Source organism: Pinus tabuliformis, chromosome 7 (genome assembly GCF_031772625.1).
Source record: "Pinus tabuliformis cultivar Carrire ecotype Pingquan chromosome 7, CPIR1, whole genome shotgun sequence".
Lineage (NCBI taxonomy): Eukaryota > Viridiplantae > Streptophyta > Pinopsida > Pinales > Pinaceae > Pinus > Pinus tabuliformis.
The window spans coordinates 1,248,551,731-1,248,577,994 of NC_142293.1; the positions used below are offsets into that span (position 1 = coordinate 1,248,551,731).

At 38.4% G+C, this 26,264-nt stretch overlaps 1 protein-coding gene and 1 non-coding gene across 2 annotated transcripts in view; one reads left to right on the top strand and one right to left on the bottom strand.

The window, feature by feature from the left end:
• LOC149251898 (uncharacterized) overlaps window positions 1–26,264 on the top strand; it is a 268,925-nt gene that overhangs the window by 57,444 nt on the left and 185,217 nt on the right. Inside the window, exon 2 of the mRNA XM_089459621.1 lies at window positions 20,792–21,004. Coding sequence (XP_089315747.1) covers window positions 20,792–21,004 — 213 coding nt within the window. The remainder of the gene's footprint in view (window positions 1–20,791; window positions 21,005–26,264) is intronic.
• LOC149251899 (U6 spliceosomal RNA) lies at window positions 17,329–17,431 on the bottom strand. Its single transcript, XR_016267592.1, has one exon. It is a non-coding gene; the product is annotated as a U6 spliceosomal RNA (small nuclear RNA).

The following is a 26,264-nucleotide window of genomic DNA, read 5'->3' on the forward strand; positions in this document are numbered from 1 at the left end:
TCCTTGCTTCTTATTTTTTTTTACAATGTTACTTATGACTACTTGTACTAGTTTTAATATTTGTTCTACAAATTCACTAGTCCATAGGTATTATTGTGGTATTTGGACCCTGTCATGATCTCTAAAGAGTCCAATTCGCTAGATCCTTCGTACCTTTCCATTGTACCTATAGTGTCTATATTTTTTATTATTATTTTTTTTTCTTTTTACGTTCTTTCTATTATTACTAATATAACATTCAACATGTATTTCCATGGTTGTTTTAGATTTATGCCTCACTTTGCTATAGAAACATCTTTGCCTCCCCTGTTCGTATACTTCCGATTGCCCATCATTTTCATCAAGTCAATGCTCTCAGACTTTACCATAACAGAAGATAAGGCACATAACCTACTAATTGGAACCAATTGCATTGCATTTTATATTTCAAACAAATTATCCATTAAGTCCCAATCATTATCCTTTATTCAAGATATGGGAATCTTTTGAAGAATTTGAATTCAACTTTTCACCTGTGAATTCAATTATTCTCTCCATAATGTTAAATTCTACATATTCATGAATTAATTCGTCACTTAGTTTAATTGCAAGTGTTCTTTTAAAGAAACCTCTCTCTATGTCCTGAGATTCATGGTAAAAAGCTTCAACATATCGGTTTTGCAAAGTGTTTCTTCATCTGCCAAAGTGTTACCTTCAAACACTGAGGAATCATTAATGTCTTCTCTAACTGATTCTACAGAAGGGCTGAGAGATTCTCCAACATCAGAATGTACATTATGAAATTCTTTCCCCAAAATACTATTTTGTAAAATCTCAATTCTATGAGTGTTAATAGGAGACAATAACCTGCTCTCCCCAGAAATGTCAGGGGCACTATCTTCATCTCTCCAACTACCACGCACTAAATCAAAATCACTAGAATTATCCAACTTAGAGTACCACTCTTGCTTTAATTTATATGCTGCCCGTGTAGATAACTGTGTCTTGCACACCAGCTCGACCATTTTCATGCTCAATAGCATCTTTTATAATATGGTGATTGGTTCTTTTGGCTCTTGGTCAATTGCTCTCATCCACCATGGATCCATCGCAGGCAAATTAACCCCTTTCTTCAATTAAACAAGTAATTGACCATCATACCTCATGGAGGAACTGTTCACTCTACAGGCTTTGCAACTGTGACCTGTATCTTAAACTTTGGGCTTTTGTCTGGTCCTTCAATTGTTTTGTCATCCAGCTCTTTTATTGTCTTATCCAGTTCATATCGTTTGCTAAAGTGGACGAACCTCACAGGCATATTACTCTTTTTTTAGATATCGCAACTCTCTCCAACTTCCCAAAAGGTTCAAAAAGTTTTCTTAAGAAGTCCTCATTGGTATTCTCTGGAAGATTTCCTACAAATGCCACTTTTACCTTTGCCATTTCATCAGGATCAAGCTTTGGATCACTTTCAGCCCAGTCCACTAGGAGACGCCATTTACCTCCAAGCATAAAGTCTTGTTTGGTTCCTACTCGATGTGCACGAGCTGCAGCCTGTGATGGAATTCCCCAGTGGACCAGATCAAATTGGGAGGATGTTGAGATTGGGCTTGATTCTTAATTGGGAAGCCCTTCTTTCTTGATCAAGAGAGAGACATTTCAACTAAGGCGATTGACTTGAGATGAAATGACCACAAGATCGGTTGTTTGTTATGATAGTGATTTCTGGAGATGTTTTCTAGTGAAAACGATTTATGGAGATATTTTTAATGATACTGATATCTGGAGATATATTCTACTAATACAACCTAAACAAATTCAATGTATGGTATATCACTACCAAGATTGCAATACATATGAAATTTGCAATTGGAACTGTATTTATAAGAAATACAATCAGATATGAATGCCTGAAATTTTGATATAACTGGATTACCTACTGAATTAACTCTTGATTTCTATAGAAGTATGGCCGCATTGAAAAATGGTGGGTATCATCATACAACATCCATTCAAAATATAATGAACAGTTCAATCATATGCACACCAAGAAAAAGCATCTCCTACAACTGCATTCCTTCTCTGGTATACAGAATGCATGATGACAACTTGAGAATTATAATTTTTGAGCTGAGACTGATGTCATATATTTACAAGATCTAATTTATTGATTGGAAAAACTAAACCTGGAAAGTTTCTATTGTGTTTAGTACTCTACAAGTGTCAGAAAAATTGCAAATAAATTGTGACAGTTTAAAAAAAACATAATATGTTCCAGAGATCCTTGCCTTCCACATTTGGGGCTCTTATCTTATATTAAGTTCAAAATAGATATGTCAGACTTGAGGTGGTCTATTAAGGTCGATATCAAAAGAAGTTCATCAAAGCTTCAGACCAACCATTTAGCATGTTTGGAATTCACCAGATTATGACAAACTGACATTTCTTAGGCAGGCTTCAAATTCCTAGACTCAACAAACAACTGCATATGATAGGAGGAAAAAAAAAAATTTAGAGAAAGGCGAGACTGAGAAGACAATGAAAGGTATGGCTCATGTGAGATGCGCATGTGATGCAAAGTGAACAAAAGCAAACCCTCGATTCTGTTTCTTCTTGTCTTGAGGGGATTCTCCAGTTCTTGGAGGCATAGCTAGCACTACAGATACAACATCCTGAAAAGCTCGACGAACCATTGATTCCACCTCTTCGTGCTCCCAATCCTTGCGAGGATGGAGACACTCCAATCTTTTTCTTTTTTTTGCCTTGCAATGTTATGTTACTCTTTTCCAGCTGAGCTTTTACAACAACTTCTTTTGTAGCAAAGCGAACAAAACAATATCCCTTCAAAGCTCCATTCGGGTCTTTCATCATGCGTATCTCTACAACCTCACCACAGGATGAGAATATCTCACGAATCATGTCTTCAGTCACAGTTTGTGCAAGGTCACCAACAAAAACTTATGAACCTCTTACTCTAGGGGTTGACCTGGAGGGAAAAACCCCAATAAACATTATTTCAAGAGTCTATCTTTTGATTGGCCCCTTCCTCAGTTTTGACAGCCTCTGCCATTTGAGTGATTTCCAGAAAAAATATGACGTGGGTTCAATCTCCTACTGCAGAAACTGGAAGCAGAAACCATTGTAAAACCCTCGAGAGCTCAATGATTTGAAGTAAATACCCTTGTAAAACCCTGTACAAGACGTAGCCATTCAAGATATTGAAAACTTTAGCAGAGATGGTTTACGATGGGTTATTATTATATTGCTTGCGTTGTTTATAATATTTTGACTAATACATGTCATTACATACTAATATATGCCTACGATGGCTCTCGGGTTAGAGTGCGAATACTGTGAGCGTTAAACTTTTTGATGGTTGGGGTCTCCACTGCCACCCGTCTCTTGATGAACGTCCCGCTTTTGACCTTTTGAGCTCCAGGCAGTGAAGGCCCGAGAGTGTTCTGACGGATTGGTGGACATCTGCCTTATAGCTAGACGTCATATACGATTAAAAGGGTCGCAGGTTCAAACCTGCAAACCTATGTATCAACACCAGAGCGCTCCACCGTCACACCACCGCATATTCCTTTATCCTTCGGTGGTTGACATACGTCAAAGGTTTAGATAATTAATATCATCGTTTGACACCAAACACCACCTAAGAAATGAGTTTCAACGTGTCAGGTAAACTACCAATCTCACGCCATAATTTAACACGCAATCGTTTAGCTGGGCGGGTGTCGAATATCTTGCCTTATATTTATTTGTAAACAGTAGTAGGAAAGGCATTTGACCGTGATCCAGAGTGAACAGTTTTACTACCATATGGCGCAACATCACATATGCCATGACCGTGGCAGCTGAGGGCAATGGCACGAGATGTTCAAATGGTGAGGCGATGAGACTGACGAGTCAAGCCACCACAACACTCAGGAACTAGAGGATATGGTGACGAAATCTTCCTCTAAGGGACGGGAAATAGCAACGTCACAATGAGAGAAGCGTCATGAAGTTGGGGTCGCATTTCATCACCTATTATGCTTGTGGAAGCTGAACATAGAGAGCTGAGCAAACACATCAAGGGACAAATCATCAGCTTTCGAGCATTTGCAGAGTCCATTTTTTTTTTTAAGTTGCCAGATCGAGGAGTCGAGACAATTACTTAGATTGTAGCTGCAACACTCTTTAAGCGTAAAAAAATTGCATTGTTTCCAGCATTGCGGAAGAAGTTAATGGATAGTCATTAGATGGTTTTCAAGAAAGTACCTTTGCTAAGATGCTGTTCCTGGGTGCCACTTTGCAGCTTCGAGGGGTTCATCCAGTATTTCAGCCTCTCGGGGATTCGTGGATGAATATATTAGTTTACAATGGTGCTCTGTTTTTATTTCACTCTATACTATATTAATATATTCATTTCTTCAGTGCAATATTTGGCAAATTCCTTTAAGTTTTTGTTTTCTGAATCCTGCCTTCACATAGAAACAACAATTTTTCTGGTTACTTCCAGCATTTTATGAATGCCTTCCACATCATGAATCTATGCAGTTTCTATCTTTAAATCATCAGATTAAGCATACGATCAAGATTTTTAATTTATGTTCTTTTTGAATATCAGCAGAGAAATTTATCGATGCTTTAATGTTTGAGTTCACTGTCAGTCTATCAAATCATGTTTTGCCTCTTAAATTATGAGTTATTGGTTTCAAAATTTTGTGCCCTGCAGATGGTGGATACATAGGTTGAATGTGCAAGGAGTATCAAAACCACCAAGGCTGAATCAGAAGCAAATGCATGCACTCAGCATTTGCTTGCATGTTCTCACACTTTTAAATATTGTCAAATTGTCTGATCTTGGTGAAGTAGGAAGAGATCAGGGCTACAATAGACATCTTCAACAACTAGAATGCTCAATGGCACTTCGTGGCAGAGATAAATTGATGCATGGGAGTTATTTTTTTTTTTGTTTTGCAGTTTGGAAGCCGTATGTTGGCAAAATTCATTGACAGAGGCTGAACATTGACACTGCCAGGGCGTAGTGCAAATCAATTTCAATAGAGAAGCAGTGTATGTGGTTTGACCATGGGCCAAAAGGGGAATTCCTCTTATATTTATATACCAATTCCCTTTATGTTTTCTTGTACATATGTATCTTTCCATCATTGATATTCTGTTTATATCAAAATGACTTCAGGATTTCCTTTAATGGTCATATTCTGAACTGGGATGTTTAACTTTGTCCTTTTTTTTTAAAGTTTCTGCACTAACAAAGTAGAAGCAGCAAGCTTCTGCTATAATCAAGGGCAGTGTTATAAAGGGAAGTAATTATAAAGGGAAGCGTACTGTTAAATGATTTCTAATAAAATTTAATTGGAGTCTATAAATACTACCTATGCACTTAAGATTTCCTGGTCTGAAAGTTATGAAAGATACTTCAGAAAATACTATAAAATTACAAAAAATAATACTGATTACAGTATTTATAATTCTCATTTATTATGACTGTAACCTTATTTTAACAGGTTTGAGAGTTTAACATAGCTCTGATACCAAATGTAAGGACTGATTGTTAAGATTCAACTAAATGGACAAATTTCTTGTAAAATTCTATCAAATTAAATGCAATTGCGTACCTGATTCTCCCATCTGGTGTCGGTCCACGTTGCTCTGAGTTTTCTGATTCTGTTACCAAACCAACCGATTCCTCCCTGCCTACCTGGGATCAACCTCTGCGGTTCCTAGATCCAGAGGACTTCGAAATGGAAGTCCACTGGCCCCCGTGCCCAAAACTCCAAGAACAACTCAAAATTTCGCAATTTTCAGTTTAAAAATCGAGCCCCTGGATCATCCCTCAAACAGATTTATTTTCTATCACCATTCTCTTAATTTCCTTCTCCTTGCACTATATTCCAAAAGTGAAGGCAATCCTCTCTTTCCCCAAAAACTGATTTCCCCTCCCCATTTCATGCTCCCCTTCCGTCTATGTATACTATTTCTTGGCGGTCACCCCTCCCTACATGGTGACACCTTCCATCCTTTGTAACGTGTGACTCTATTCATCCAAAGCTACAGGAATATTGACATGTGTAAGGTTTACCTTTAGGATTTTTATTAGTTTTATATAAATGCCCTTAGTTTATAATATGTATTTTATTTTGATTTAATTTCACATTTTGATAATTTATTAGTATAATTTATTAATATTATGAGATATATAAATATATAACCATATTTATAATTAACTTAAATTTAATATTTATTTCCTTATAACCATATTTACTTTATATTTTTAAATTTATATCCTTGAAATTATTTAGGGTATTTTCTCCTTAATTATGGCGCATTAAGCAATATGTTTGGTGATGGGTGAGTGTGTAACTTCTATCTGAAGCAGTGTCGTGATATTCAACATTTATAATTAATTTAAAATATATATAATAGTGCAGTACATGCAATACATGCATATGTAGCTATCATATGCATGCATCGTATGCATGCTAATATTCTTGTGCTCTCTATATTAAAGATGGGTCATTACAATAGACACATCATTCTAGTCTTCACTTGGGAAGACAAAATGGAGGATTGGGTAAGCATCTGACATCCGATGCTCTTTGAGGATGTATTAGGGCATCCAAGATAAGAGTAGTCGTTGAGGACCAATATTCTTTGAGGATTGGGAATCCAAGATAAGAATAGTTCTAGTGGAACACACTTTGAGAACCCGGGTGGGGTATGTTCCAAGAGAGACAATGATGAGGGTGTCTATACATCATTAGTCTTGCCAGCATTGTGCTCGGATCTCGTGGAGAGATAGAGCTATTAGTCAAGGCCTTTCTATGTGACAATGCTGGTTGATATGATGCTATATAGATGGGTTACCAATCCGATTCTTCTTATGAGAAATTCTTCAGATTGAGAATGACCAAGTACCATTATGAATACCTCCCTAGTTAAGAAGGAGTCTTGAAAAGTAACTAGGTTTGGTCTTCATAATGACGTGTAATTGTGATTTTATGTAATTGATGAAAATAAGAAAAATAAATTTATTATTGTAATGCTTGTCTCATGGGTTTCATGAGAAAGGAATTTTATTTTTAGTGGTGGCTCCCATTGTGAGCCTTTAGGATTGAGTCATATAGTCATAAAAGTCTAATTGAGTCTATGTCATATATGAAGGACCCTTCTTGGGCATGTTATAATTTGTATGAGTCATCAGATAAGTGTAAAAATCCCTCCAAGACCAAATAAAGTCTCCTCATGCAAGTCGGCTTCAAGATGAATTAAATGATCTCCTCAAGTGACATGTCGGCTCACACCCAAGTCAAGTCGGCTTATATTGACAGGAAACAATTATAAATAGTTAGCTCGACTGTCATTTCAGAGGAAGATTTTTGGTGAAGATTTTAGAGAAGGTAATCTGAGAAGAGGCAAAAAAGAGTTCGATCTTAAGGGTCTATAGCAGCCTCACATCCCAGTGAAGGAAAGAGAACAAGTTTGAAGGGAAGATCAAAGATATTTCAGGACTATTTTTTGGTCAAGGTCTGTCACATGTGAGTGGAAAGGCAAGAGCAAAAATATTAGTACTGCAGAAGATAAGAATCCGAGTTAAGTTACATATGATGTCTATACTGCATGCTGAGTTCATATAGCCTCTCTCTAGTCAAAGTAAAGAAGTAAGGGACAAAACTCAGACCTTATCAGTCACACGTGCAAGAAGGAAGAGTCTACTATAGCAGGCCTAAAACTACAGTCAAGGAGACCAAAAAGTTCAGATCTGTGTTGGAGAAGTGAAGGCTAAATTGTAGAAAGTTGACTTGGTCTTGGAGAGGTCATTTTGGTCAAGGGTCTAGGTCATGGTCTTGGTATTTGTCAATTGGAATCTCTATAAGAAGAATTTGTGCGGGTTTTCCTCTCAAAGAGTGAGAGGTTTTGGCCTTGGCTGATAGTCTATATTTTGTGTCTCTTGTCTCTTTATGGTTTATGCATTGGTAGCGGTTTGATGAAGAAGAACACTAATAACCTAAGTAAAAGACGATCTTAATCTAAAGAAGTATCTAAGAGGGCTAATGTATGGATTGCTAAGTGTAAATTTTAGGTATGTTCTATGCTTAGAGCAATTTATTTCAATTATCACAGTTAGCTCAATATCTTTTCCTGATTAGCAATCACATAAGCATAATAGTAAATTGCATATAGAACATAAACATAAATCGCAGAAGACAAGCCAAAACAAGAGCACACAAGATGTGGCGTTAGCCAGGGACAAACCCCAATGTGGGGAAACCCTTGATCAATTCTTCTTATATGTTCTTCAATAGTTCAACAAAGAGAGAGAGATAGTACATATACAACAGAAGTCAACACTTTGACTTATATAAATAAGAGCATAGATCATCTCTAAGAAGATGATACATGAGGTAGCTGAACTCAATTGAAGACAAGCTGCTTCAACTGATTCTCCAAGGTGACTCCATCGCCTATCTGCACCTATCATTGTGCTTCTCCTCATCATCATGTTGTACAGTGCTGCGCCATGTTGCACCCATCATCACTATGCTGCATCTCATCATGCTTCACTGATCATGATTGTACCCATCATTGTACTGCTGTACTATGCTGAGCTATGCTATGCATTGCTGCTCCTATGTGCACTATGCTGCACTATACAACATGTACTTGTTGCAGCTCCCATTGTTGTACCAATACTGCACCATGTACCATTGCTCCATCATGAACCATTGCTGCACCATGTATCATTGTTGTCCCAAATACCATTGCTGCACCTTGCTGCACCATGTACTTGTTGTCCCATTGTTTATCATTGTTGTGCCTTGTGCGATTGTTGCACCATGCTGCCACACTGCTGTCCCATGTGCCATTGCTGCTCCTATGTGACATTGCTGCACCTATGTGGCATTGTTGCATGATGCATCATGTTGTCATTGTTGTTGTCCCACTGTTAGCATTCTGGTTAGGGCATGTTCCACTATCCTTAACCCAACACACAGTCAGCAAGACTAGCCCTCTAGTGTTGTGGCCAACCTTGGAGAGGCTCCTCCCATGCCACGTTATCCTCTTAAGGGTTTGTCCACCTCAACGTAGCCCTACAATACTTCCAACAGCTTGCTATGGCCTGCGGCCTAGCTTGCTGTAGCTTTCGGCCTCCTCAACGTGCCCAAACAGTCACTCAAATTCCAGCTTTTTTCTCCTCCTCTACTTGGCCTAGCAGCCTACCCTCTCGGCCCTAGATTCAGCCTTAAGACAGTCACCAAACTCGGCCTCCTGTAGCAGACCTCTTCCATGCTATTCCTTGACCCTTTTTGTTTGCGGTTAGGACTTGTATTTGGCCTCCTCCTTGACTACATCTAGGGCATATTATAACACCAGCTTGTGGAACTTGTTGGACTGCGGCTGGGGCTTGTAGAGACCTCCTCTAAACAGCGTATAGGTTTTCCTTAGACAACCTATAGAAGGCTTCTCCTAGGAGCGTAGTTAAACCCTTCTTTTAGCACTTGGTCACCTAAAGCTGACCTCCAACGTCCCTTCAAACCTTCACCGGCCTGTCTTCCTTATTGCGGCTAGGGCAGCTTGTTTAGCCTCCTTTCCTCCTGCGTCTAGGGCTTCATCCTCCTAGATTTCTCTTCCACTAAAACCCAAAACAAGTGGAGAGAAATCAAGAGTGAAGTGTGTGTGAAATGACTCTCAAGTCATCTCCTTTTATACTAAAACATTGAGCACATGTGGGGGTTATTTGGTTGTTGGCCGACCTTGACGAATTGTCCCATAACACAAATAAATTCATATCTCCATGAATACTTATCAGAATCAGATGATCTTTAGATCAATCCTATACCTCTCGATGAGAGGGATCCAAGAAATATATCAGCTTCCATAAATAAGATGACCCACATGGAGTTTGGCCCTAGTTGCCAATTTTAACACTCCCTCTCAACTAGGGAGAACTCCATCCACTGATCCATCTGCCAGACTGTACTATCTCTGCCATCAGTGCCCTGCACTGCTCTGCTGAACCATGAAGAAGAAGAATTGATCGAGAATGTCTCATACCATTCTCTACTGACCCAAAGTCAGTCCCATATGAAGAGAGTGTGTCATACCACTCTTACTAATCCCAGATCAGTTCCAAAAGAGAGTGAGTTATATCACTCTTACTGACCCGAAGTCAGTTTCATTGATCCCAGATCAATATCACAAGAGAGTCTCAAACCACTCATACTGATCCTAGATAAGTTCCAAGAGAGAGTGAGCTATATCACTCTTACTGACTCGAAGTAAGTTCCAATTGATCCTAGATCAATGGAGGTCATCCTAGCATAGGGAGTACGGTAGATACAATGATGCGTCCATCAATAGTACTACTATGGTCCCTAACCCTATTTCCCTACTCATTGGCCAAGTGAGAGGTACTTCCCATGAGTCCTAGACTGCATGGGTAGGATGCTTCGACAGGAGAGCCACTCATCTTGTCCATAAGTCACCACTGGGTATCACAGGGGAAGGCTGAACCATTCACCCTTTACACAGCGCACCACGAGAGGAGGGTGAGTCGCCCTATGGTCGTTTGTTGCTCCAAGAAGTACCCCAAGCCCCCCAGAGCTCCCAGAGCTCAATACATGCATCATACAGGACCCTCATAAGAGGGTATCTCAACGACTCCAAGTCATTTTGGAAAGTCACAAATTTGACCTTTCCTCTGGGCTTTGACAGAATGTCTGCGACCTACACATCAGTCCCAATGCGATGGAGCCTTCTCGCTCATCGATGTACCATATCCCAGATAAAGTGGTACCTGATGTTTATATGCTTGGAGCGATCATAACACACGGGATTCCTCAACAGCCAAATCCTCCTCTGGTTGTAACAAAAGATCACTGTGGTATCCATCATGTGTCAAATAGCTCACTGAAGAGCTTCCCCAACCAGGCAACTTCACACGAGGTCATACTCGTAGCTATGTATTCGGTCTTAGCGGTGCTCAAAGCAACCATCTTCTGCTTCCTGCTCATCCAGGATATCGAAGCATAACCCAAAGAGAATCAACACTTAGAAGTGCTCTTGCGATCCTCCACACTGCCTGCTCAGTCAGCATTCGAATAATCATGCAGCTTCATATTTCCGGCAGTGTATCTCAATCCATGAGAGATTGTTCCCCGAAGATATCTCAGAAGATTCTTGGCACCAATGTAGTGAGGCTCAACCATGTATGAGCTCAACATGCGAACTACAAAACATATATCCGGACGGGAGTTCACCAAGAACATAAATGCTAGAATGAGTTTATGAAATTCAGAGACATTTCCCAAATCAGGTGCGGTATCCCTACCACATAACTTATGAAAGTTAAGATCCATCGAGGTAGTCACGGGCTTGCAGTTCACCATTCCAACTCCGGAATCCAACTCCCTCTTACTTTTGTAAATGAGAGGGTCTGTACCTGTCAGAAAGAGGTCGTCCTCATAAGGTGCCAGTATGAGAGGTCTATCATCCACAACCTTCAAGCAATGGTTTGGATCGGCTTCGCTCCTAATGAATCTCAGCTTCATCAGACAGCTATCAATCCTCTCATATTAAGCCCGGGGTGTTTTGCATCAGGCCATAGAGGGCTTTCTTCCACCTGCATACATGAGATTCCCGATCATGAATCTCAAACCCCTCAGGTTGTTCCAAACCTGTGGACCTGCTACATGAGGGGAATGGTCCCCTTGTAAGATTTTCCTTCGGTACATCTTGGACATGTACCTTCATGCTCTTCTTGAATTCAGGCATTCTTGTCACCATTTGACTCACATCGGGTGAGGCCCCATAATAAGTAGACCTTCGTGCTATAGACGAGATGTGTCAACTGACATGGTCCCCAATGGACTTCCTGCAACTTGATACAAATTGCGAACCTTGAATAAAAGCATCTTTGAAAATTCCAAAACACGTACCTTTCCATTGATGAAAGTCACCTTGAAACTTTCAACTTCCATTGCCGAAATGGACACCAGGTTCTTCTTGCGATCAGGTACATAGAGAGCTTATTTTAAATGAGTCGAGTTACCCTCATTTAATTGAGGGGTGACATTCCCTACACCCTTTCTGGGATAGGTGGCATTGACTCCATGTATAATCTCACGATTGGTTCCATCTCTACCAAATTAGAGAGAGCACCCTTCTATCCAATGAAGTGCCTTGAAGCACTACAATCAATAAGCCAGATTCCCAAAGAGTCTGGAGGAGAGGGCCAATATAACAACATTTGATTCTTCATACCTGGGGTTCCTTGCTTTCTTTGAAGAGTCGGCCATTTCCTTGATGTCTTGCATTACCTGTCATTCCTCCGATCATTGAAGATGTCCCTAGAATGATTGTTATCATCAAGTGATGTGTCCCGACCATTCGGACACTCCTTCGCATAATGGCCGAACTTATTGCAAGCAAGGCATCTACCTTTCCTTCTACCCTTAGATCCAGACTTCCCATTGAAGTGATCTTTAGGTAGGCCATCAGAAGCTTCTGCTGTGCCATTCTGATAATATTCTCTGCTTCGATTTCACCCTTGGTGAATTTGAAGAGGGATGAGGAACCCATTGAGCCTTTTGTCCTTTCCCAACTGTCTTCGGTGATTGCTCTTTTCACTCTTGCTTGGGCTTTGTCTTCACCTCAACTCTGATACCATGTTAATTTTAGGTATGTTCTATGCCTAGTGCAATTTATTTCAATTATCATAGTTAGTTCAATATCTTTTCCTGATTAGCAATCACATTAGCATAATAGTAAATTGCAGATAGAACATAAACATAAATCGCAGAAGACAAGCCAAGACAAGAGGACAAAAGATGTGGCACTAGCCAGGGACAAACCCCAATGTGGGGAACCCTTGATCAATTCTTCTTATATGTTCTTTAATAGTTTAGAAGAGAGAGAGAGAGATAGTACATATACGACAGAAGTCAACACTTTGACTTATCTAAATAAGAGCATAGATCATCTCTAAGAAGATGATACATGAGGTAGCTGAACTCAGTTGAAGACATGCTGCTTCAATTGATTCTCCAAGGTGACTCTGTTGCCTATCTGCACCTATCATTGTGCTACTCCTCATCATCATGCTATACTGTGCTGCACCCATCATCACTATGTTGCGTCTCATCATGCTTCATTGATCATGACTGTACCCATCATTGTACTGTTGTACTATGCTGAGCTATGCTATGCATTGCTACTCCTATGTGCACGATGTTGCACTGTACAACATGTACTTGTTGCAGCTCCCATTGATGTACCAATATTACACCATGTACAATTGCTCCATCATGAACCATTGCTACACCATGTACTTGCTGCACCAAGTATCATTGCTGCCCCAAATACCATTGCTGCACCATGTACTTGCTGTCCCATTGTTTATCACTGCTGTGCCTTGTGCCATTGCTGCTCCATGCTGCCACACTGTTGTCCCATGTGGCATTGCTGCTCCTATGTGGCATTGCTACACCTATGTGGCATTGCTACATCATGTGGCATTGTTGCATCATGTTGCCATTGCTACTGTCCCACTGTTAGCATTCTGGTTAGAGCATGTGCCACTGTCCTTAACCGAACACACAGTCAGCAAGACTAGGCCTCTAGTGCTGCGGCCAACCTTAGAGAGGCTCCTCCCATGCCACGTTATCCTCTTAAGGGTCTGTCCACCTCAACACAACCCTACAATACTTCCAACAACTTGCTATGGCCTGCGGCCTAGCTTGCTATAGCTTTCAGCCTTCTCAATGTGCCCAAACAATCACTCAAATTCCAGTGTTTTTCTCCTCCTCTACTCGGACTAGCAGCCTGCCCTCTTGGCCCTAGATTCAACCTTAGGATAGTCACCAAACTTGGCCTCCTGTAGCAGACCTCTTCCACGCTGTTCCTTGACCCTTTCTGTTTGCGGTTAGGACTTGTATTTGGCCTCCTCCTTGACTACGTCTAGGGCATATTATAACACCAGCTTATGGCACTTGTTGGACTGCGGTTAGGGCTTGTAGAGACCTCCTATAAACAACATATAGGTTTTCCTTAGTGAGCCTATAGAAGGCTTCTCCTAGGAGCGTAGTTAAACCCTCCTTCTAGCACTTGGTCACTTGAAGCTGACCTCCAACGTCCCTTCAAACCTTCGTTGGCCTGTCTTCCTTAATGTGGCTAAGGCAGCTTGTTTAGCCTCCTTTCCTCTTGCGTCTAGGGCTTCATCCTCCTAGATTTCTCTTCCACTAAAACCCAAAACAAGTGGAGAGAAATCAAGAGTGAAGTGTGTGTGAAATGACTCTCAAGTCATCTCCTTTTATACTAAAACGTTGAGAACATGTGGGGGTTATTTGGTTGTTGGCCGACCTTGACAAATTGTCCCATAACACAAATAAATTCATATCTCCATGAATACTTATCGGAATCAAATGATCTTTAGATCAATCCTATACCTCTCGATGAGAGGGATCCAAGAAAATATCAGCTGCCATAAAATAAGATGACCCACATGGAGTTTGGCCCTAGTTGCCAATTTTAACACTAAGGCTATGGAGTGGAGGCTCTAGGTGATGTATGAAGAGTAAGCCTTGACAAAAACAAACAGTTGTAGTGAAAGTGGCATAAATAAATGATGTGGGGAAGGAACATGAAGGAAAATACCAAGGCTAATGCCTACCAAATCTTGAACAAATGTATTAAAAAAGGCATGGATCTAAGAGGGTTAATGTATGGATGTGTAAGGCAAATAAGGATTGTTTTGCATGCCACAAAGCCACAAATCAGTCTAAGCTTGTTGAAACTTGATGTAGAAAAATTATCCTTGGAGAGCTAGGGTTGCTACTCTAAGACATATCCATGAAGAAGATGTATTAATTTAAGCGGGAACTTGGTTTGTTAGACACAAGTTAATATCACAACAATGAATATATATATAGCCATAAAGATACAATCTATAGAAAATGCCATCGACACAGTAACATTTAGCTGGCATCAAATATAACAAGGATTGACTCCTAGTCATCTATAATGATCAAATTTTCATCAACAATTACTTGATTACGATCAGAGAGTATAACTAGGGAAAATTGGGCTGGGTTTGCAAAAGAGATATTGTGCTCACCAATGTCGCACTAATGGCGATTTAATTGCGATTAAATCGGAAATTCGCATTTTATTCAAATCGGAGATATTATCGGCCGATTAAATCGCAATTTTTTTTTCAGCGATTTTTATGAAAAAATTGCAATTTTTTGAAAAAATAAAAAATCGCGATTTTTTGGGAAAAAATTGCGATTTTTTGGGAAAAAATTGCTGAAATATATATATATATATATATATTTTTGAGGAGGAGGAGGTGACCCAAGCTACCCCTGTCACCAGTAGAGGATGTGGTCTACCTCCTGTAGCTCCTAGTTCTTCAGCTTCTAGAGCACAGCAGAGTCTACTACTAACTCCACCGACCTCTACATCTAGAGGGGCAAAGGAAATCAGTGGTATTAGACTTTAGTTATTTGGTTCATTTCATTGTATATGACATTATGACTCATGATATGAGATACATTATTATATTTTTTGTTGCTATTTTGAGGCTGAGTTGCGAGTCATGAGTCAGGACTTACTATTCAGGACATGATTCACTGTTATGTGTGATGTGGCACTAGAAATGATATTAAACATCTTATATATTAGTTATTTTATCATATTTATATGTCAATGTATTTATTTTATGTTGTGGATGCTTTAGATATTAAAAAAATTGAAAAAAAATGAATATTTTTGTATGTTCCGATTTTTTCCCGATTTTTTACGATTTTTTCCATTTTTTTCCCTGCGCCGAATTTATCCCGATAACAATTAGTGCAACATTCGTGCTCACTACCTTCAGCGTCTCCTTGTTGCACCACTTGATGCTGTTACAAATAATTTTTTTTTTTAATTTGAAATTCATCATCATATTTATAAGTTAGAATTGCTTCCTGTAGGATTTCGTTGACCCTCAAAGTTTTAGGGGGAGTGATAAGGATTGATATGCCAACTTCTCTGTTGCCTTGTTAAGATCTCTTAAAACATATTTGATTTGAATATGAAGAATCCAAGTGAGTGATCTCAAAATTCTTGGGTAAAGCTAGCGAAGTGCAGAGTCCAAAGGAAAGGTTGCTAAAGCAAGATGACGGATGGAGTTATTAGAGTTACCTATAATAATTGGAGGTCTAATTGATAAAGATCGAGCCAAGACGACGACTTGGAAAAGAGCATACATTTCAGCCTGGTTGTTAGAGGCTATGCCTAGGATCCATGAGTATTCTAGTTTTGTTTGACCTTTGGGGCCAAAGAGAACCCTCCCTACACCTGCAACCACTTATCTATAATGAATATAAGAGAACGGAATTCTCACATTAGAATATCGAAATGGTAGATACACGATTACAAGTGTTTCCAACAAAATAATCTACATGCTAAATAAGTGCATAAATAAAGCCTCACTTTAGATAGATACAACATCTACCATATTCAATAAGCTTGCGAAAACGATATACAATGTAGCACAAGGGATGAGCTCCTCAAGCCCCAAATTCCCCATAGGTTTGAGCTAATTTTTTTTATAATAGAATAATAAATGTTTTCCTGAATTCATTAGTTCTTCGAGCAATACAATTAAATATTATCCCTCAACAAACTCCTTTTTGTTACGTTATGTTGGCATCCACTGACCTTTTCTTGAAGAAACAATAAAATGATCATTCTCCCCAAAGAAAACAATATAATGATGCTCTCATCTTAACTAACTCCATGGAATAATTTCAGCCATAATAAACTAATGAATTTAGGTAAAAACACTTCCAAAAATAGCACAAGAATGTAAAAACTTTTCAATATGATCATTTCACTTCTAACTATCTCCATGATCCTTTTCTCGAACAATGAGAAATTAGCCTACAACGTAGACCTCCATTAGTAATATTGCAATCCAACTCCATAAAGAATGCTTTGTTTAACTTGAACAACTTGCCTTATGAAGAATTGATCTCTAACCTCCTTAAAATAATGGAGAAATTATTATAAGGAAACTCCACCCATGATACAAGTTGACGTCCCCATACCATATATATCATGTGTGCCCAGTGTATTAACTTGACTACAATGACTTCACCATGTGCACTTGGAATGGACTCGGTCCATGGTACATAAGTGGGATAAAGGAGCTAATCAATAAAATAAGGGGCCACATTCATATGCGTTGTCCCTCAGGTAAGCTGGAAAACTACACACTCTTTCCATGATGCAAGAATTAAGGACCATGGCTGTATGTCCACGGGTCCATAAAGAAGCTACATATTTTTTTAAAATTTGGACCATTTCTTGAATTGTGCATGTCATCCTTGCGCTGAGGCCATGCTAATCTTCTCTATATTGTTCCAATTTTATTAGCTGTCTCTAAAGAGACAAAGCAACTGTATATGTGTTGTCCTCCATTCTCTAGTGAGTGAGTTATACAAGTGGAAATCAAAGGGAGTGCAAACACATGACTTCATAAGTATGAACACAAAGCATGAGGCGACCCCATAAGATAACAATTTCCATGCCACAAGATATATGCTAAAATATGTGAATATTGTAGATGAGGAATTATGGTTCCATGAACATAAATAAGTCAACAAATAATGTTCCACCGAAATTCCAGCTCGGTAGTTATGACCATATGAAATTTCTCTAGACGACACACGTATGACACGATCCAAAAACATAAAAGGTGACCAATAATTCCATCTCTATTCTATGTAGCCTCCTCACAACCTCTCCTTTACAAATTAATGGGCCATGTGAAAATACCAACCATATGAATGGGTCAAATGGGGGAGGCCTCTTATCCTAGGAATGGATGCATTTGTGGATGAGTCGTATGACACCTTCAATTTAACTAACACAAACTTAGGATTGAGTGACATGGTGGACAATGAAGATAGCGGGGTGCGACCCACTTGCAAACCGTAGTTTGTGCTTTTGGAAAGATATATAATGGTTAATAATACAATAAGGAATAATCTAAACTTGTGAATTTTTGGAGATTGATGGGACATTGGTATGGATGGTCATAGATAGCATACCATTGATATTTGGACAGCCACATCCCGATTTGTTCACAGCTTCGTCGACCGAAAAATCTCCGACTCCTATCCTGTACTCAGATGACCAATACGATGCTCATTAATGCAATGACTGCCAACAAACAGTACTGGAACTCGGTGAGGAGACAACAGCAGATAAGCCAAGCCAATTTTGAATTTGAATTTGAGCGCGCTCATCGCTGGAACTTTCAGGGTCCTTTTATTCATTCAAATATAATAATTTGAATTTGAACAAGAACGATTCACCGCCATTCCATTCATCAGGTTTTTCGGAATGACACTTGTGGAAACTTAAGCATGAATTTGTGCAATTATAGCAATCAGGTCTAGTGCTATCACAACACACCCATGAAGATTACGTTGCCACACGAAGATGTGGAAACGATGGATGGATGCCATTGTTACAGAGCATTCCCGAGGTATCTTCCGTTATTTGACTTGTTATAAGAGTGAGACCCCTCGAAATGTAATACCATGACATCACCCCCCAAATTATATTTTATGCCATTAACTAAGGTATCGCTTTATTAAAGTGGATGGATGAAGTAATAAAGGGGATGCCCCCTTGATTTGTCTTGATGCCCCTTTAGAGTATATGGTTGCAATGTTGCATAGGTAATATATGTGCCTTCACCATGGTTTAGGTGTAAAAATGGGTGGCCCCTTTAAAGCAAACATGTTGTCAAACTTTTATGTGTTATTTACGGGGTGTAAAGGTTTTGCACCATATGCCAAAATTATTTATATGAATGCTGAGATGAACAATATACTTATAAAGAAGTATTTTATAACTGTTAATTTTTTTTAACTTTATCAATCAATGAATATGTAACCATGAAGAGAGAAGTAGATATTAAGAAAATCTACCAAAGGCAACAAGCACAATAATTATTTGATGAAGGAGAAGTGAGACTTCCCCAACCATATATCTCCATTAAGTGATGAAATGCAATGAAGAGAGGGCTTGATGAAGATGTGTCCCTAAAGTTAGTCCAATGCTTGAAAGTACTAACAATAAGTCTCCATCAATGTGTTGAAAATCACAATATGCAACCTTATACAATATATGTTGTAACAAGGCCTATAGGTGAATTATATGACCATATTATAAAAAATTTCTTTGAAAGTTTTTTGGAAAGGAATTTTCCAATGTTGCATAGGGATCCATCCCACAAAAAAAACATGTACTCACCTGTCAGAAGTTTCGGGGACTTGGGGAACCCTAGGAAATGTCCCCAAATTGCTTGGTCCTTCATCAAGGACTTGGGGACATGTTGGCCATCCTCAAGACATTCTAGATAGATTTCAGGGACATTCCAGATAGATTTTGGGGATGCTTTGGGTAGATTTCAGGAATGTTCTGGGAAGATCTTGGGGATATTCCAGGCATATATCTTCAATTTTGATAATGGACAATATGATCATTTTTCCCATCCTTGTTTTGGTATTGCATTGAATGTAAATATTTTGTACAAGTTGCAGCTCAAAACATGGGTTTTGATTTGGGTTTCTGGTGATTTAACTACTGTCTTTTCAACAACAACATTACAAGAAGCAAAGCCTCCATGCTAAAAACCAGAAAATGCAACAATTCAATGGGCTGATCCTTGTTGTTATTGATTTTGTTCTTCTCATTTATGGGATCATCTTAGCTTTTACATATTGTAGTACATGGGTTTCGAAGAGTCATTCAAGTCTACTTCTTCCACCATTCCAACTTCAAGCATTGTAAAACCAATTGGATAGTAGTGACTTGGATTGGATACTAAATGTTTGAATAATTTCTATTTGATCACCTTCTTAATCTGAAATATGAATCTAGAGTTTTGTAGTAAAATTTTCAACATAGCTGGAAAAATATGCAAAAACTATTGAGAAAGGAATGCCTTTTAAGTTTTCACATAATCATCATTGACAAGAAACACAAGGAAGAAAAACTACTATAAAGACAATTCTGTCTCATAGACCTTTCATGGACCTTATTGCAAATTGCAAATTGCAAATAGTTATACTTAAAGTTGCCAAAAGCTAAGCTGCATTTTTCTCATGTTTAGTGGCCAATAATGGAATGTTGCCTGGCCTTTTTTTTAAATTCCCTGAACTTTTCCAGAACTGGCAAGTGTAAGGGATTTGCATAATATTATATGTTATAAGCTTATTGTGCTTACAAGAAACAACAAATGTTTATGGTGAATTCTAAACTTTTAATATATTATTATTGCTGTCCCCAACCTGCTGTCACCTGAAAAATTTGGGGTGTGCTCTAACTATCCCAAATATGCATCCCAACGTCCCTGCTGTTCCCTTGTCCTGAAAAACAATGTAAAATAACAATTTTCCCTTATCTAAACCTTAGACTTTGTATTTCAATTCTTAATATTGAAAGCGAAAAAAAGGAGAAGTTTCTTTATATTGAATATGTTTAATAGGTTTCTTCAAACGTGGAGCATTTTAACATACATTTAGAGTGCTTTTTGTTCTCTTGTTATACTGGGTTTTGTAAGCATCAAATATCCTTCAACGTTGGTAATTTTGCTTTAATAACTTGCAATTTGCTTTCTACTATAAAATGCTGCACCTTATTCATTTTTACCTAAATAATTTCCTATAACTGTTTCCTCATTATGATTTTCATCACGTTGATTGTAATTGTGAATGCCTTTTTTTGATATCTTTAGGACTCCCCGGATTTAATAAGGAAGTTGATAAGACAAACAAGAATCTTGACAGAAAAGCCATTTGGTGTAGGCGTTGTTTTATCCTTTCCACACAAGGAGAATATAAAGGCTATATTAGAAGAGCGAGTTGCAGTAATACAGGTTAACTATGGTGATTATCCAAGGGAACTTGTGGATGAAGCCCACAAGTATGGAGTGAAAGTTATCCACCAGGCAAGTGTTCTCTCTCTACAAACACAGAATCACATAAGTTTTTTTTGTTTTTGTTTTTTTTTGTTTTTCAAATGCCATCATCATTTTAAAAACTAACTGCAATTTACACATGATTTTATTTAAAATATATTTTAAGTCATCATCTGACTAATAAGTAATCAGACAAACTGAAATGTACATATGATTTGATTTAAAATGCATTTTGATTCATCATATGATAACTATGTAATCAAATGATCACACAATTATATACGTTCCTTCTTTTTCAAAGTTCATCATCTTTTTATGGACTAACTGAAATGTGCATATGATTTGAATTAATATGTATTTTGAGCCATAGTCTAATTACTTAGTAACGTGATTAATAAGCAATCAAATAACCACACAATTATATACGTTTTGTTTTTTTGTTTTTATCCGACGTCATTTTATGACTAATTGCACATATGATTTGATTTAAAATGTATTTTGAACCATCATCTAACTACTTTGTAATGTGGTTCTTGAATGCACCAAAATTTATATTCAAGAGCATACATCATGAACAAAACAATAAAAACACACAACAAAAGCAGGGAAAGGGAGGCTAGGCAGCCCTGATTGTGTGTTCCATTTGAGCATTTATACATCGTTTGTATGGGTGGCTCGGTTACATCCCACACATAACCTTCTATTAACATACATTAGGTAGGGAAATTACATATTTAGATTTTGTTATATATTTACACTTTACATTTTAATATTTAACCCAATTTTCTCAAATTTTAACAAAGAGATTGTCATTAATGTTAATATGTAATTTTCATTTTATTATATATATTTAAATGTTAAATTATATAATTTATTAGGTCCACATTACAGCAAGAAAAGTCTTTTAACTGATGCATTAATGCACCCCCTAGCCATGGTTTTGAATAAAAGAGGGGGAAACTCAGATAGAGAAATTTGGTGGATCACGATGCTCAACAATGTGTTTCTTACAAGATTCTTAGAAATTTAAATTTTTTGTATGGTTGGCATTTTTTCAAGGGTTGCCTACCTTGTGTGAATTGTCCAAGACTAATTTAACAAATGACTAGTGCCCCCAATGTAGGGAGCTGTAGACAGTTAAACATATTCTTTGAGAGTCCCTATTTGCCTAGAGTGTTAGAAAATGATAAAACGACAGCTTCTTAAACTTATTTTATTTAACCTTGATACTTGCTTCTGAATTTTAATCTTCTTTGTGTTATTTTAGTTAGATATTTTCATCAAATAATATCAAGAAACAACAACAACAAAAGAGGACACAAATATAGATTCTCAGCCAGGGAAAAACCCCTCCAAGGGGAAAACACGAAAACTCATCTCTTCATAGAATCTGCTTCAAATGAGATACAAAGACCCAATCCCTAGACCAAGTCCTTTTCCCAAATACTAGGTCAACCTTCCTCAATTCATTTGATCTGCACCAAACTGTTACACACTGCAACTTCGATCTGCTAGCTATACCACTGCTACTCGACCTGCAACTTCGACCCTGCAATTTCGGCCTTGTAGCTCCTGAAGAAACCCTAACTCGATCTCTTTTTGTGACCTTCCAAGAGCAAGACAACTCTTCCTAAGGTCAGCGAGGTATAGACAGAGTTTCCTTCCTTCCAGCTACAAGATGTCGCACTTCGTCCTATTGCAACTCGGTCATGCAACTTCGGCCTCTTTTTGCAACCCAAAGACCCTAGATTTTCGCACATGAGGGAGAAATATAGCCCAAAAACCAAGAAAATTCGTCCTTCTTCCTTCTTCTTGACCTTCTTTCTCCGTTTCCAGCTTCCCAACTACAAAGTGAACTCTTTCTTGAGATATCAAACTTGTGAGTGAGTGCGTCTCCAAATGAAGTCGAACTGCTCTTTATATAGCCTTCTTAAGGGGTCGAATTCCCTCCTTTAGGCCAACTCAAAGATTCCAGGGCTGACTTGTACTCTTGGAGATTCCAGAACTTTCTAGACTCAAAATGATTCTTTTTACAGTTACAAATTGCTTGGAAGGGTCTTATAAACATGATGTTGACTCCATTGACTCAAGACAATAAATCTTAAGACTTAACAAACCCTAGAAGCACAAAGAACATGCTTTTACCTAAAAGACCATCAATAATAAACATGAAACCCATGCTTTAATAATAATAATTTTTTTTTCTTCTTTTCTTTGTTTGTTACATAGGATACATATTAAAATGAGTACAACAATTTTGAAGACTGAAATTCGTTACATTTTCAACATTCCCTCTTAACTAGGGAGGTATTCATAATTGTACAACTAGTACAACATCATATCTCAAACTTAAGAGTTCTCACAAGAAGAGTCGGCTTGATAAGCCATACTATAAGCATCATCATCATGACCAACACTGTCCTTGAGGCCTAACTGGACAAGCTCTACTTTAATCAAGAGTATTATGTTGGGAGGGTTTACGTGTGATACTACACTACCTCTACAAGGTACATACCCCATCCGAATGTCTACAAGATATGTCCTTTTAGGACTATTCTAATCTTGGATCTCCAATCCTAAGTCATCAAAGCATATCGGTCCTCTTCGACCAGTCTTCTCTTGGATACCTATCACATCCTCAAAGAGTGTCGGTCTTGTTGACCCTGCCACCTACACCTACCTACAAGTTAGTGAGAAAAGTCTTCAACCACATAAGGTGTGGTTGGTGGCAGGGAACTAAGAGAAGGGGTTGTCACACTAAATCCTTACTCTGTGTTTATGCTATCTCCTAGGTTAGCTATGGGGTTGGTCCGTAAATGGAAAACTAAGTTAAAAGAAATGTGAGGTTCTAGGAGAGATGTTGAACTGAAAGTGGATTACTTTTAAGAATTATGAGCAAAATATGATATGAGCAATAAAAAATCATTAACATGATAAAACCATAAAACCAGTGACTTAAGATAAATTGCTCAACAAGATTGAAAGATACATTTGCTCAAAAGAAAAGTAAAATGCTTCCAACAATGAAAGCAAAACAATCCTGAAATGGAAACAAAGATGTTAGCACGATAATCAATACAAGATATAAAATGCTTTCAAAATATAATCAATGCCTAAACCAAAGCATATAGAGATATCTTGCAAAAGGAAAAACAATTAGTGTTCTACTTGTAAAAAGAAAATGAAACAATGCTTGCCAACATAAAATATTCAACAATGACAAGTAGAATGTACAATTGCAAGTAAAACCATAAGATGTATTAGTATGAGATGCACTTATACTAGATTTGGATGTAGTTAGTCTTGGTTATTTTTAATCTAAAATGTCCAATTTAAGTGAGAAGTCCTCCTCTTGAGCTCTTACCAAAAGGTAAAATTTGGGGTGATTTTAAGAAAGAACGGAACAAGGGCATAGGGGTGTCATTAACGATACCCGTCCCCTGAGTCTTACGAGCTAGTGTGTGCCTTCGTTCCTACAAGGGGACAAGCCACCTGTTAGAGTCGGTCTAGTAGCCCTCCACCAGCGATCAAAGCTCTTTGCATTTGCATAAGTAGGTGTCTCATCAGTGTCAATTTTTGCATTCCATTAGGCATGCCATAACCCTGATGGAGGAGCTGGTGTCTTTGTCCCCCTCTTGGCATTGCTGGATCAAAGTCATTTCAGTCCTTAAATCTCTTTCAAGATTGTCTTGTCTTGTCTTCAGGTCAGATTCCTAGGTCTAGGGTTTTGGTCAAGTCTGTTTACAAGGTCATATCTCTGAAGGTCAATAAGTGCCCAGCAAGCCAGAGGGATGGTTTTGATGGTGTTTCTTCGCAAATTTCTATTTTGTACAGTTAATCTTCACCTTGGATTTAAAAACTCTGTTTTTAAAGCCAAGGTCATTTTTAAATAATTTTGTAAAAAAATGTAAAAATTCAAAAGTTTTCAAAGGACAGCATGTAACCCTGGCTCCCTTGCCAAGATCCCTCAGATGCTATCCCTGCAAAAAGAATCAAGAAAAAGCACTAAAAGAGTCAATTTCAGGACAAAGGAAGCCAAAAAGTCAGTTTTATAAAGTGTCAAAGATAAACTTTAGAAAGTGGGTTTGAGCATGAAATTTTTTCAAATGGAGTTTATAAAAGCTCAATTTCCTTCCTATTATTCTCATTGTGCATCCAAGGCATTGTTGAGAGAGAGTGAGCAAACATCAAGAGCTTTGGGCGAAAACTGGTCGAATTTCGGGCTCAAGACAGGCGCGCGACCCGTCAGGTGCGCGCGACCCGTCAGAAGCCATCCAGCAGTTCATTTTTTGAACGGGCGCGACCCGTCAAGCGCGCGCGACCCGTTGGGAGGGGCGCGCGACCCGTCAACCTGTTCGCTGCAACCTCCTTTCAAACTTGCTCAATCTTCCTCCAAATCATCAAATTTGTTCGAGGTAGGCTCTCTACACTTCAAGTTGGTTGTTGGTTATGAGTGAAGGCCATCATGCTTGTGTTTAAAACTCAAATCATGCAAGTGGAAGAGACAATATATGACTGCAATATTAATGGTTGAATGTGCTGGGGTTTGTGTTGTTTCAAGGTTTTGTTCCCTTTGTAAATTGTTTCCCTCCTTCCCTTTTTACTCACATTTGCATTTATATTTATTTTCCCATGCTATGTTGTAAACAAAATGCAAACCCTCCCCTCTCCCTAATCACTTAAAATACAAACCCTACCCCCTCCCAAAACATCAAAAACTCAAACCCTACTCTTGCTTCACCATATGCATGTTATAAACACAAGAATTGTTGGTGAATATGTAAAAGGTTTTGTAAATAAGTTTCCAAATATCCCTTTGTTACATACATGTATTCCCTTATGTTCACTGTTTATACATGTATTCCTATATGCAGTGATTTTGCAAATGATTCCCTATATCCTTGTTATGTACATGTATGCCTGTATATATGCAAATATTTGTTTGCAATGTATTCCCTAAATTCCCTGTTATTCATATATTCCCAATTCCTTGTGCAAGAGGTCCCTCCCCTAACATTTCCCTCATGTCATTGTCCCCTTGAAACAGCATAGAGTTCAGCACTTTTACAAGCAGAAACAACAGTACATTTTGTCCACTCTGCTCCTCAAACATGTCAGAAACCGAAACATATGAGCAGAGTGATGACCAAGCATCAGTGTCTGAGGTTGAGGTACAGAGGAGATTAGAGGGGGCACAATGGACCATAAATTATCTTGAACAGCGCAACAAGCAGTTGGAGGAGGAAAAAGTCCTTGATGAGCTATGGAGGATTCATAGTGACCGAACCTT